Here is a 14937-nt window from a genome sequence, read left to right as displayed (position 1 = left end):
TTCAATCTGGGTGGCACGTTGAGAAGGTTCAGTTGTGACTTTGGTAGCGTTTGCTTAAGGACTCACGCCCCTCTAACTTCATTCCATCAGACATACTTCAATGATAATATCCTCACCTTGATCCGGACGCTGGTAACAGGCGGGGCGACACCGGAGCTGGAGGGGCTGCTGGCAGAGGAGAATGCATTACGGGGCGGCTACAGCACACCACAGACCCTGGCAAACAGGGACAGGTGTCGCGTGGCACAGCTGGCCTTGTACGACGGGCCCTTTGCCGACCTCGGGGTAAGTGATTGGTCTTGTCACCTGAGGGCTAAGGACATCTCTGTCAGTTTGCATTGTGAAAACTGCTGTTACTGAAGGATACTGAGTAATAGGAATGGCTGTAAAATATGACTGAGATGAGTAACACAGATTGCGTGTCTAGACATAGCTGAGATGCTATTATGGAGAAAGAAATTAATTTTTTTGCAACTAAAGGCATTTATTGAAAATAGTTTTAATAGCTATCATTTATGGACCGTAAAAACTGTAGTCTCTAGCCATAAACATCCAATTTAAATCTAAAGAAAATCAGAATTAAAAAAAAAAATCCCATGAAACAATTCAATTCAATTCAATTCGATTTTATTTATATAGCGCCAAATCACAACAAACTGTCGCCTCAAGGCGCTTTGTATTATGGGTAAAGACCCTACAATAATACAGAGAAAACCCAACAGTCAAAACGACCCCCTATGAGCAAGCACTTGGCAACAGTGGAAAGGAAAAACTCCCTTTTAACAGGAAGAAACCTCCAGCAGAACCAGGCTCAGGGAGGGGCAGTCATCTGCCGCGACCGGTTGGGCTGAGGGGAGAGAAAGACATGCTGTGGAAGAGAGCCAGAGATTAATATCAATTAATGATTAAATGCAGAGTGGAGTATAAACAAAGTAAATAAGGTGAATGAGAAGAAACAGTGCATTATGTGAACCCCCCAGCAGACTAGGCCTATAGCAGCATAACTAAGGGATGGTTCAGGGTCACCTGATCCAGCCCTAACTATAAGCTTTATCATAAAGGAAAGTTTTAAGCCTAATCTTAAAAATAGAGAGGGTGTCTGTCTCCCGAATCCAAGCTGGAAGCTGGTTCCACAGAAGAGGCGCCTGAAAGCTGAAGGCTCTGCCTCCCATTCTACTCTTAAGTATCCTAGGAACCACAAGTAAGCCAGCAGTCTGAGAGCGAAGTGCTCTATTGGGGTGATATGATACTATGAGGTCTTTGAGATAAGATGGTGCCTGATTATTCAAGACCTTGTATGTGAGGAGAAGAATTTTAAATTCTATTCTAGATTTAACAGGGAGCCAATGAAGAGAAGCCAATATGGGAGAAATATGCTCTCTCTTTCTAGTCCCTGTCAGTACTCTAGCTGCAGCATTTTGGATCAGCTGAAGGCTTTTCAGGGAGCTTTTAGGACAGCCTGATAATAATGAATTACAATAGTCCACCCTAGAAGTAATAAATGCATGAAACAAAGTACATTTACTTACAAATGGATGCTCTGATATACAGTACCAGTCAAAAGTTTGGACACACCTTCTCGTTCAGTGGCTTTTCATTATTTAAAAATTGTCTGCATTGTAGATTAATGCTAAAGTCATTGAAACTATGGAGAAAGAGATATGGAATTATTTAGTAAATAAAAAAGTGTTAAACAAACCAGAATATGTTTTATATTTTCAATCCTTCAAAGTAGGCGCCTCTTGCTTAGATGACATCTTTGCACATCTTGGCATTTTCTCAGTCAGCTTTAAGAGGTAGTCACCTGGAATGTCTTTCAGTTAACAGCTGTACCTTGTCAAGAGTTAATTTCTTGAATTTCTTGCCCTCTTAATGTGTTTGAGACCATCAGTTGTGTTGTAAACAGGTAGAGATGGTATACAGTGAATAGCCCTATTTGAGTAATGTTCTAATCCCTATTATGGCAAGAATGACTCAACTAAGTAAAGAAATACCACAGTCCATCAGTAGTACTTTAAGAAATGAAGGTCAGTTAATCTGAAAAATTTCAAGAATCTTGAAAGTATCCTGCAGTCGCAAAGACCATCAAAGGTTATGATGAAACTGGCTCTCATCAGGACCGCCACAGGAAAGGCAGATCAAGAGTTATCTCTGTTGCACAGGATAAGTTCATCAGAGTTACCAGCCTGAGGAAGAACAACAAGAGGAAGAGAATGGCTTGGGCCAAGGAACACAAGGAATGGACATTAGACCAGAGGAAATCTGTCCTTTGGTGTGATGAGTCCAAATTTGAGATTTTTTTGGTTCCAAATGCCATCTTTGTAAGATGCAGAAAAGGTGAACGGATGGTTCCTATATGTGTAGTTCCCACTGTGAAGTATGGAGGAGGAAGTGTGATGGTACGGGGGTGCTTTGCTGGTGACACTGTTGGCGATTTATTCAAAATCCAAGGCACACTTAACCAGCATGGCTACCACAGCATTCTGCAGTGACATGCAATCCCATCTGGCTTGCGCTTAGTGGGCCCAATCATTTGTTTTTCAACAGGACAATGACCCCAAACACACCTCCAGGCTATGTAAGGGCAATTTAACCAAGAAAGAGGGTGATGGAGTGCTGCATCAGATGACCTGACCTCCACAATCACCTGATCAAAGCCCAACTGAGATGGTTTGGGATGAACTGGACCACAGAGTGAAGGCAAAGTAGCCAACAAGTGCTCAGCACCTCTGGGAACTCCTTCAAGACTGTTGGAAAACCATTTCAGGTGATTACCTCATGAAGCTGATTGAGAGAATGCCAAGAGTGTTCAAAGCTGTCAACAAAGCAAAAGGTGCCCACTTTGAAGAATCTAAAATTTAAAACATATTCTGGTTTAACACTTTTATGTTTACTACATGATTCCTTTAAAACACTGAATGTGTGTCCAAACTTTTGACTGGTACTTTATGTCTTGGTACATAAAAAAACAAACAAACAAAAAAAACGACTTTTTGTCATCAAAAACAAAACAAAGTTCTGCGCTTCCTAAATCAGTAAATATAGCCAGGCCAGAATACAACCAATGTTGCAGATCTTTTGAAAAGCAAAGATCATAAGGCCCTGTCATTCTCAAAAGTGGCACAGCAACATAATAATATGATAAAAAAATGTAATAAGCAAGGTTATAGTGAAAATGCTAGCTGTCCCTTGTTTTATCTGTTAGGGTTAAAATAGGCCATCTAAGAAGACAGAAATAACAAGGAATCAATAGATAGCTGTGCAAGATTTTCCTCCCATCTGATGTAGGTGAGCTGTAATTGGATTTTAATTTTCTTTATGGAAAACTAACACCAACCATCAACTCCTGCCTCATAACTATTTAACTTCAAGCCCTTCTGGGGCAGTTTGAAAGGTCTGTTAAACCTAAAGTATTTTCTTTATTGCTAGGAACATGGAAAATAGGTGTAGCACTTTATTGAAACATGTGCAAATGTACATAGAAGTAGAGAGCTAGAAAGTCAGTATTTGATATAACCACCTTATAAGGGTGGGCTGAAAAGTTCATAGGCTGACTAAGAAGGAGCTATCATACAGTTATTAAAATTGACGTGCCTTAAATTCAGCCTTTACTGATGCTAACTGCAGGTTTTCTTTCCAGATAAATCCACATTGTATACAGAATTGAGGACTTGGAAAAGTAGTACTAGAGACATTTTGTGAATGTGGATCAAATTTGGCACTGTGGTGTTATTAAATATCTGCAGAAAAAGGGGTTAGCCCCCAAGGACATTAATGCTGCCATGGTTGCTACATTAGGGGATGATGCTCCAGCTTTATCAACTGCGCAAAAGTGGGCAGCTGAATTCAAGAGGGGTAGGGAGATGACCCAAGGTCCGGACGTCTTGCCACAGCCACCACCCAAGAAAACATTGACCGTGTTCGCCACACGGTGATGGATGACAGACGTTTAACTGCTAATCAGATAGCTAATGCTGTAGGCATCTCCTGTGAATGAGTTGAGAACATTCTGCATAATGAACTTAGCATGTCAAAGGTTTCTGCTCGGTGGGTGCCATGAATTTTGATGCCTGATCAAAAGCGCACCAAGCCGGTCATGTTGCAGGTGAACTTGGCGCTTTTTGAAGCAAATCCAGCTGGTTTTCTTGAACATTTCCTCAACCAAGATGAATGTTGGGTTCACCACTTTGAGCCAGGTGATGGTCTTCATCTTCTGGGGTACAAAGGGAGTTGTGTTCATTGACTACCTTCAAAAAGGCCATACTATCAATGGAGAATACTATGCCAACTTGCCGAATCAGCTGCAAAAGGCAATCAAGTCAAAACGGCCTGGAAAACTGACAAAGGGGGTCCCGTTCCCCAACTTGAAAAAACACTTGGCTGGGAAGCAGTATTGGACCGATGATAAGGTTATTTCTGCTGTTGAGGACTTTTTTGAGGGTCAGGATGAGAGCTTCTATACCACGGGAATCCAAGTGCTGCAACACGGAAGAAGCGCGTGGACCGCAGGGGAGACTGTCAAAAAATAAAACACATTTGGTCAAGTTCAACCATTGCATCATGGTCAGCCTATGAACTTTTCAGCCCACCCTTGTATATCAACCACCTTTATTCTTCAGCATACATGTAGCCTGAAGTCTCTCAGGCACGCTTTCTTGGAATTTCTTTAAATAGTCTTTAGGAATAGCGCTGCAGATTTCTTGACGGACATTCGAAAGCTCTTCTTTGGATGTTGGCTCCATTTTGTTCCGTTCTCTGTTAAAATGATCCTACACTGCTTCAATAATGACTAATTGCTGCCCCCTCAGTGCATGGATCGACTGAAAGATCAGATGCATCTCTCAGGTTCTGGGTCAAGTTTTTACTTGATTTCTTTCCCATTTCTTAAGAAGATGACTTTCAGATTCTAATGGATATCATTTTTTAGGCCTGCCATTAACAAGATACTATAAAAATACTATATAAAATCAGTTCTTTGATAAGTTGCCTGTTGTGTGTAGACACAACACTGATTATTCCCTTGAGTTTGGTGCCTTTGTGTATGCTTGAATGATAGGTCAGTGTTTTTTTTTTTTTGTTTTTTTTTTTAAAACTCCTTTGAAAACGATCAGGTACAAGGACCAGTAATGAGTGCTAAAGCAGCCAATGTCCTAAGAAAAACTTTGTAAAACCTTGAGAAAGCCTGGAGAACTATTGCTCAAGACCACTTTAGAAAATTATAAGCAAGTCTAGCTCCTTGTAAGCAAAATATAATTAAAGGAGGGGTGTCTCAAGACTTTCACACAGTACCATAGATGGCACGACAAAGCTAATGCGCTATAGTGTTCTCTTCCATTTTGGGCTATAGCTCTCTAATATGCCATCAAATATGGCTCATCATTGTGTTCGGTACATTTGCTGCACCATTGTGACAGACTCCTCAAATTGTGCCTGTTCCACTTCAAATGGAATGAGTTACAGTCGATTTGCACTGTAAAAATGTTATTGAATGCTGGTGTGGCCGAGCTTGTTGGGTAATCTGCCTAAGTTCCACATGACTCTGCTTTATTATCCGTCTATATCAGATAAAGACTCACTTTTGAGGCCGGAGATCTATTTAGTAATTTTATTTGAGTGTAGTCAGAGGGCAGATTTTGCCTTCATTTACGGCCAGTAAATAAAGCAGACAAGATGCAAGGCAGAAAAAGGACTATGCGGTGTAACACAAACTCAAAATACATATTAACATAATAGAAAACTTTAGTGTTGGATTGTGTATTAATTGGTTTTGTGTTGCTGTCTTCCAGGATGGTGGTTGTTATGGTGACCTGTTTTGTAAAGCCCTGAAAACATATAACATGTTGTGTTTTGGCATCTATCGGTTACGAGACGCACATCTAAACACACAAAGCCAGTGTACCAAACGGTATGTGTTCTTGCATTTAGATACTGAAATTAAAATCCAGGTTAAAAAAAAATATTGTTAATACAAACCACTTCTGTCTCCACTTTATTTATAACTGGCCTCGCATCTGGTTTCTTGTTCTTCTAGATATGTCATAACCAATCCACCGTATGCATTTGAGCTGGTGCCCTCAGACCTGATATTTTGCCTGATGCAGTTTGACCACAACGCCGGCCAGTCTCGAACCAGCCTCTCCCACTCCTCTCATTCGTCCCATTCTTCAAGCAAAAAGAGCTCCTCTGTCCACTCTATCCCCGCCACCAACCGCACCAACCGAGCCAAAAGCAGGGACTCGCGAGACAAACAAAAGTATGTGCCCATCTAAAAGCTCTGACTGTCTATGTCCGTGAACAGTGCCTACCAACAGTGTTTGTCTTGTTTGCCCAGACAGACCTTAACACGTCTGTGTGTCAATGTGTGTATGTTTGTCTGAATGTGTATGTATGTGCCACTTGTATGTCTTAGTTTGCATTTAACAAAAGGTTTTAGTACAGATTAGTTTTCCTCTTTAGCAGGATTGGCTAATATTTCAGGTCAGAGTACGAAACCACCAAAAAATTCTTCCTTACCTGGAGCCCCCCCCCCGGACTGAGCATTTCACCAAAGTTTCTTTCCATCCATTAGCTGTTTTTTTTCCACTCTTGTACATTTTGAAGCCAAGCCAACAGTAAACATTTACCAGAATAACTGAATATTTTTTGTTATTCTTGCACAGCAGAGAAATGGTATTTTCTTTACACAATATTTTGTCTTCATGTGAATGTTTTTTTTTTTCAGACAATTTTGCATAAGTTTTAGTTTGGAATAAATGGATAACATCCTTATTAGTACACTTTGAGTCAAGTGCAAATGTAGATCAGGGTTTGTACAACTAATTTGGTCCAGTTCTTCTAATGTGAAGGATCCTCACTTAGTTTAAAAAGTGGAAGAAAAGGTGATTAATACAGATGTGACACTAGAAAACACTTTATACAGCATGGCAAAGTAATTGCCCTCAGGGTAAGAAATGATAAGCATTTTACAAACTCCATCTTTACTTTGTGTTGTGTTAATATCCTGCACCTCTGTGAGCACGGTCACCGAGTCTCTTTCCACTTGTAGCATTCCAAGTTTTGCTCTGCTGAAACTCGCATTTGTTTAATTTCAAATGAAAGGTGAACCTTATTGTACTGGACTGCACTTTTAAATTACATGTTTTAAAAGTTCATGTCATGTCAATGAAATCTTGCACATCATGTCCTCTCATTGCCTTTTGATTTGCGTTAAAAAGGTATACTTTTAGTTAAATGTTACTTGCAGCCATGAACTATTAATTATGTCGAGACATTTTGAAAGCATAAAATGTTACAGTTGTTAATAAAGATTCACCTGCATGATGTGAATGTCACACTTCAGTTTTATTCTACAATTATTAAACTCTGTAAAGCGACATTTTCATGTATTAAGATTATCACTTTTATTACCAGTAATTACACTGGTAAACTTCTGCAAATTGGCCTGTTATCTGCTGAAAGTCAAGGTTCAATGAAGCAGACAGAACTACACTGTCACCATATGACAGCAATAGTTAGCATTTTTTTTCTCTGCAAAGTGTGTTGTACTTTTTCAGGCTTGATTTTCAGTTGCCAACATGAAAAAGCTTCCTTCAGTTGGTGCCTTACTACACCTTTGGACTCCTCGGTTAACACTGTAGCTGGCATGAATGGCATTTTGGCCATAACTAAAGGAAGGCATTTCTGCTGTGGAGGCTTTGGACATGGCATCCAACTGTCAGCTGGATGCAGGGATAATTATTCAAAGGAGATTCTAGCCAGATGTTCCTGGGTCAACATCGCTTCATGTTTGGGTTTACCAGGTCTAACTACCTCCTCCACATCCACTTCAAGTGTTTGATCAGCTGTCAGCTCCACCCATTGTGTATTCAAGGCACAAGCAGCCAACTGGACGATACCACTTCAATCAGTCATCAGTGTTTGATACAATACCACAAATACCTACAACCCAGAGTTTAAATATGTTAAACACTCGGCTGTTTTTTTACAGAGTGACCACATGCACAGAAGTCCAGAGGCACAAAGTTTAGATTGTACAGATAATTCTTCACAGTCGTAACCCCTGTGCCCACGTTACCAGCAGGTATTGTGTCCCATTTTGACATAATGCCACAAAGTATACTTAACCTGCACTTTTAGTGCTATTTACCCTAATACAACTATGCAATAGTGTCTGGAGCCGAGCACATCCAACACTTCACTTCTGCACCATATTCAGGGCAGGTGTTTGTTACAGAGTGCCAGTAAGTGTGCATAATGTGACAGATAAGATTAAAGGTGAATCATTTAATCCAGGGGTGTCCAAACTTTTTTCACATTTTGATAATGTGAAAGTGCCCAAGGCCCAACAGTCCCTGATGACATTATTTTGAACATTTTTATGCAGGAAACAAATGAAGCAAGCAAATATAACTATTAAGATGAACACAGAGTATAAAAGCTATCTGAATTTCCAGCAGCAATGTTAAACATACAGAAACTCTCAAGTACAACTCCAATTCTGATAATAGGGCAACAGGTAAGCTACTGACACTAATGTGAAGGGCTCATAGGTACACAGGGCAGGTCTGGTTTGAGATCAGTGGTAGACGTGTAAAATATCACTAGGTGGAAATCACTTAATCTTGATCTCAAGAGGTTCTTGTTTAAGTTCAGAACAGAGAAAGTCTGCGCGCACAAATATGTGGAGCCAAATGGGCTTTACATTTTCTTTGCAAATGTTTGCAACTCTGGAAACTTAAGCTTATCCAGCTGCTGGTGTTGTGCCAAAAAGTGATCGTCTGCCAAAGAGTGATTTCTGCTGTTTCTGTATATTTGTAATGTGCAATACCTTTGCTTATATTGGTAAATAGACTGTAGTCAGCAGGATTTATGAAGGGCTTATAAATAAAAAAATGACCTGTTTTGCGAGTATCTTTATGAGTCTGTTATAGTACTTATGTTATCATCAATCCAGTCCTTTCTGGCCACTTCAAAAACCTTTGAAGAACTGTGATGTTTGTTGCAATTTCTGCGCCCTCTTGGCCAGAAAAGCCTTTCTTAATGTCGGTGACATTAAAAATATTTTAAAAGTGACTTTGCCAAAAACTGATTGCAGCTTCTGCCCTGTGACAGGAATGCTGTTTCTGTCTCAAAAGAACTTGATATCATTCATGAAAGATACATTCGACACATGTTTTCACACAGCAGTCATTTTTTTTTTTGGTAATATTGGAAATGACTTTTTGGCACAGCACCGGTAAAAAAAAAGGCACGAGATTCAAAATAAGCTGTTAAAACAAGTATAGCACATTTCTCGAACAGGGAAAAGAGATAAAGTTAAATAAAACTATCCAGTTTTGAAGCGCAACTGTAATTGCAGCCAAACTGATTTGCTCAGGAATAAATGAATCCCTGAAATAAACGAAACATCACCCATTAAATAACATCTGAGTGAATTACATCTGTGTTTAACTTCCACTCAGTCAGCGGTCCAAAAATAACACATTTTTAGACAAAACGTCCCGCGAGCCGCACTTTGGACAAGCCTGATTTAATCAAAGACTGTAAAGAGTGATAAATGCATAGACAGTATAAAAGATGTTAATGAGCCTTGAGCTGATCAGCTTCATTGTTGATTTCTAGGAGCTCTGAAGGCAGAGAAGATGAATGAGAGCTGGATCTCACTGTGAAACCGGGGAGACTGCATGCTCATTGGCTATTACAAGTCTTTATTCAGTCTGCGTTGCCTGTAAATCCTCCTTTTTTATGAGTCTAATAATAGCCATAATTATTAGACCAGGAATATGTCTACTGAGGTCACAGACCAAGGAAGCTGTTGGCTATTTTTTTCATGTGCTATACAACAGGAAGTCTATTTGTAACCAGCTGGCCATAGAGAATGCAGTTTTAAGGCACTTCTGCATTCGCTCCACTTGTCAGACCCAGGAGCCATATCCATCTTTTATACTGTCTATAAGTATGCCTATATGCTTCATTTAATATCTCATTTAATATCTTTGTTAATGTATGGTTGGTTATAAAGTATAGACGTGTTTGAATCACCTAAGCTTGTTTTTTTTTGGTATTTGCATTAATTACTGCATGTCATTAATCAGGCCTGTTCCCATGAGTCCTGATGAAACTTCAGATGCTTGCAGTTTTATGGAGCACATGGGCACATTTCCAATTATTGAATATATGTCACAGAAGAAGGAACTTCACTTTTTAACAGCAATGTACAGTAAATTTTTGCCTTCATCAATATTTTATAATACACTCAAAGGTATACATTCTACAAGTATTAGTAATGTAAAATTGATATTAACATTAATTTCAAAAATGCTCATGTATCACAGCGTCTGAATGAACACTACAAGCCTTCTATATTAGCAATACTGCTCATTCTCAGTACAAAGATGCGTTTAATAAGCCAGTGTATTAGTTTGATTCAAGTACATCTGAGCAGCTCCGTGCTGCTTAGTAGGTTTTGAATTCCATCTGAAACTTGGACATCATTTTTTACTGCTTTAACAATAGGCATGGATAAAGTATGGCTGCCTGACATACATTATTGCATGCATTATTATGCTGGATGCATAATAATGGTACTTAAAGAGTTTTTTTTTTTTTTTTACATGATTGATGCTGTTTTTCTTTATCTTTTTTATTTTTTATTTGTGGCAACCTGCTAACCTACTCTAAATCCAATCGCAATGAGATCATCTGCTGTTTTTACGCCTCCTGTCTTCATGCTGTGCCTTTTCTGTTATTAATGGTCACATTAGTATTTTCCCACTTAGCTTACATGTAGTGTACTACTTTCTTTTTTCAAACTGCAACAAGGATAAATAGAGTGGGCCAAGGTATGGAAGTGAATGATTATGCATGATGTTAAATACTTGCACTGAACACAGTCATGTTCTTACTGACATGAATGAAAGCCAAGTAGTTCAGCATTTCCAAGTGACGGCTTCAAGACAGCATGGCTGTGAGCTAAGCAGCACAGAAGCTCAGTAGGTTTAACTGTAGAATTTGTGATCATAATGCATTTTACTGTTGTTTAATGTTTTGTTACTGGCATCATGCATCTACTGGCACATATGGTAATGCACTATAGTATGACAGCCTTAGGTCATGACCATGATGGTGGAAATTCTGCATTCTGAACTTCTAAAGAGTAAAGTATGAAAAGAGAGTTTGTTTCATTGGAATTGGTCATATATATATATATATATATATATATATATATATATATATATATATATATATATATATATATATATATATATATATATATATATATATATATATATAGTGGCATTATGCTACAGTCACTTGAGGGAAAAAAGTTGGAGACTGCAATACAACCAAATGAACTTGCGATCCCATTCCCTTCAAATGGTTGCTTTGAAGATGGGACGAGGTCTGTGATGACTCGCAGTCAGTTCATGTCTTCAGAGTGACTTTAGTGCATCAAGACGGCATTAAGACAGAGTCAGTCTGCTATGAGTCTGCTCTCAGTTTACAACTGAATGGGGTCGAATGGGGTTGTGATCACATGCAATCTGTTTGTGATAATAAGGCGATTATATGGGATAAATTGGTTAAAATCACAAATCTGTTGCTGGCGGCATACACAGAAATTCACATTGAACAAAAGTTTACATTAACTACTTACATTTAGAGTCTAGATAGATCTTCCTAAAACAGAAATTCCTCCACAAATAGTGACATAATTGCTGCAAAATGACATGGGGGCTCTGCAACCTTGTTTTTCTATGGGGACGATAGAAATAACCAGAATACAGCCGTTTGGCAACTAATTGAGTCAAGTCCCCTATTGTGAAGAGATGCATTGCAGATGAGTTGTGCTCATCAGACTGACCAAGACTCATTGCAGTGTGCTAGCAATCTTTCTGCATTTATAAATCAGACAGCAGTTAAGTGCAAACCTTTGCCAATCTGTCTGAGAGTGATTGCAGTTGATCTGAATCAGACTGCAATCATTTGGAGACAGGTTGCCACCCATCAGGCAATCTGTGCAATCGCATTGAGATCAAAAGTGGTCACCCAGAGCTTGAGGGTGTTTCATGCGCAACTGCTGGACAATCAGTTGGCCACCATCTTTGACAGCAAAAAAAATACAATGCAATCACTGGGCAACTGCCAATTTCTCCTAGTCACAAGTTGTTGCTGTCTTATTTATTTTACTAGTGTGATTGAAATATTAGAGAGAGGTAAAAATGTTGACAGACACTGAGTGATATTTACCTAAAAACTTGCCTTGTGCTTATTCATTTCCATGTTGGAATTCCTCTCTGAAGCAATAATTTAGGCAAAAAAATTGAAAAAAATACAAATAAAATGTCATTAGCGTATATAAAACGCAAGCAAACCAGTGCATAAAATAATGCAATCAAAATTGACTACCTTGTAGCATTAACTGTCTGATGTCCCTTCTTTTTTGTCTCTGTATGATTTTGACTCTTTCCCAGAAAAGACATGGTTTACAGATGAGCAAGAGAATACCCACCAGAGGACCATACAGATCAAGCCTGTGAATACTCTCATCGTCAATCACGTCAGTCGATATACTGCATATCCACAAGCAGCTTGATTCCACCCATCAGAGAAGCAGAGCACGAGTGCTGAGTTCTGGACCCGTGCTGATCACTGGACTCCTAGAAGACTCATCGTGTTGGTGTCTGTCTGGGATTTGAGATATCTCATCATCTGCAAACACAAATCATCATTTTTTTTTCATCATATAAGGCGAACACACATACACTGCTTTCTTCATTCACCTCTGCAGAAAGTTTAATTTATGTAATCTACATTAAAGACAATCATAGTCAAACATCACAGTCATTCAGCTGTTAGTTTGCACAGCTAACCTTTAGCAGTGGCCAGACTCCATGACTTTTTGTTTTATTTTGGGGAATGATGGTCATATCAAGAAGAAAAGCAATGTAAAAAAATAACTACTACTAATACTGCTAAAAAGGGTGTTTATTAGGATTACTGGATCAAGTTTTACAATTGTAAAAGTTGCCTTCTTAGCTGTGTATGAACAACAACTACTACTTCTGCATTTACTTTAACCAATGTTGCAGAGTTAGTCTGTACAGAATGTTAAAATGTGTATTTTACACCCAGCTGCAACCCCACCACAATGGCATTGTTAGTGACTGACTCTCAGTCATTCCTTTGCCATTTGGAGCTAATTCACAACATTTGTGACGGTTATGATGGCCAGTGTCCATATGTAAATGGCATTTGGGTCCAGCCTTATCTGAATCCATTATTGTTTGTCTTATTTTTGCCTTTTTTTTTCTTTTTTTTTTTTTTTTAAGTTGTTATAAATGTTGTCATGTTGCTATTTCGAGTTGTCCAAAACCCCAGAAGTGTTAACAAGTATCTGCATCTGCAAAATTTCTCCAAGGATATTAGGATGTTTCTTTTCCCTTTTCTTTTTGTTTTCAATAGCCAAATATGATAGAGCTGTTTTGTTGGCGACATTATAAAACAACCAAAAATCTTAAAGTTTCCAATATAATTTCAGATCTGTTCATTTACTTACAACACTATAGACACCTAAGCCAAATGCTATGACCATATCTGATATATCTGTAGGTGAGTTGAGCATAAAAGCCACATATCGCATAAAGTGGGCATCTTTTAAGTCCTCCTTTGGCTGTAAGCACTGCCTGACACAGGATTGTCTTGGAGGCCATTAAGTAACTTGTATGTTCTCCATGACCAATCTTAATGCCATAAATCAGACATTTTTTTTGTTTGTTTGTTTTTTATGCATGAAGAACAGCTCTATCATAAAAGATTTTGGCTATTTGCTTTTTTGGATTACTTTCTGCTGGTTAACCACCTCAATGACTGATTATATATCTTATATATCCATTTACGTCTAATAAAGCAGCAATCATTTGTTTCTGCTTGGAAGCACAGAATGCAGAGTGTGGCGTTATTAATCACGTCTTATTTAAATAATGAATCACAGCTATACTGGCACTGTTGTCACTTTACTTTAGGATCAATGAGGGGGAAGGAAAGGTATATATATATATATATATATATATATTAAAAAGAACAGAAAAGCACACATTACTCTATGAATTTCTCAATCCATATATGACACATGACAGTCCAGTCTAGGATTCATGTTGGATGTAAAATGAGAGAGGTTGTGACATTTTTACTGGCACGGAGGAAACCCAAGCTGTCCATCCCTCAGTGCCAGTAATGTGCCAGGCAGTGCTGAAGCCAATGGAGGACTCTAGGAAGACCCACTGCTGCGAAAAGAGGCTTCTAGTTTAGCTTTCTAAACTGTTACTGTTGTAAACAATCTGAAAAGTCTTAAAACTTTTTTTTTTTGTAAATGCATCGATCATCAAGAGCACAGCGTGAAAGCAGTTCAGTTATATGTAAATCTGTAAAGCTTAATGTGAAGTATATTTTTTTCTAGTGTGTTTTTCTTGTTTGACAGTACCTGTGGGGTTGAGAGACATTCAGCATTGCAGTCTAGTCTGTATTATTTTGTGCATTTCTTTTTAGCACATTGACAATGCCAGTGCTAAGTTGATATTTCTGACTATGTCATAATACACAATAATAAATACTTGTCTTGTACAAATAGGCTTGTATATAAATTGTACATGATTTCATTTTGTATTTTCACAAATTAAAAGCAGATGTATTGTGTTCTATAAAATGTCTTGTCTTTTTAATTTCTCAGATTTGAACAGGATGCTACGGTAGCTTATTGGTTTTGTTTTGACCTGTGCCCCCCCCCCCAACAACAAAAAAGATAGAAAAAAAAGAAAAAAACATTACACAGTTCTGCTTTGATAACACCAGCCCGTTTTTGATTGCCAGACTGATCACGTGACGCAGAACACCTCACTGGTACACCCTTGGATAATGGCTGATATAAAAACACACTCC

At 38.6% G+C, this 14937-nt stretch overlaps 1 protein-coding gene across 3 annotated transcripts in view; it reads left to right on the top strand.

Annotated features, from left to right (window-relative positions):
* LOC115798084 (calcium-activated potassium channel subunit alpha-1-like) overlaps positions 1-14680 on the top strand; it is a 107903-nt gene extending 93223 nt beyond the window's left edge. For all 3 annotated transcript variants that reach the window (XM_030754781.1, XM_030754780.1, XM_030754782.1), the window contains 4 exons: positions 91-285; positions 5787-5905; positions 6032-6253; positions 12474-14680. In XM_030754781.1, coding sequence (XP_030610641.1) covers positions 91-285; positions 5787-5905; positions 6032-6253; positions 12474-12495 — 558 coding nt within the window. In that variant the 3' untranslated portion in view covers positions 12496-14680. The remainder of the gene's footprint in view (positions 1-90; positions 286-5786; positions 5906-6031; positions 6254-12473) is intronic.
* Positions 14681-14937: the final 257 nt, after the last annotated feature.

This window comes from Archocentrus centrarchus, chromosome 19 (genome assembly GCF_007364275.1).
Source record: "Archocentrus centrarchus isolate MPI-CPG fArcCen1 chromosome 19, fArcCen1, whole genome shotgun sequence".
In the NCBI taxonomy this organism is placed as follows: Eukaryota; Metazoa; Chordata; class Actinopteri; order Cichliformes; family Cichlidae; genus Archocentrus; species Archocentrus centrarchus.
This window is presented reverse-complemented; position numbering and strand designations above follow the sequence as displayed.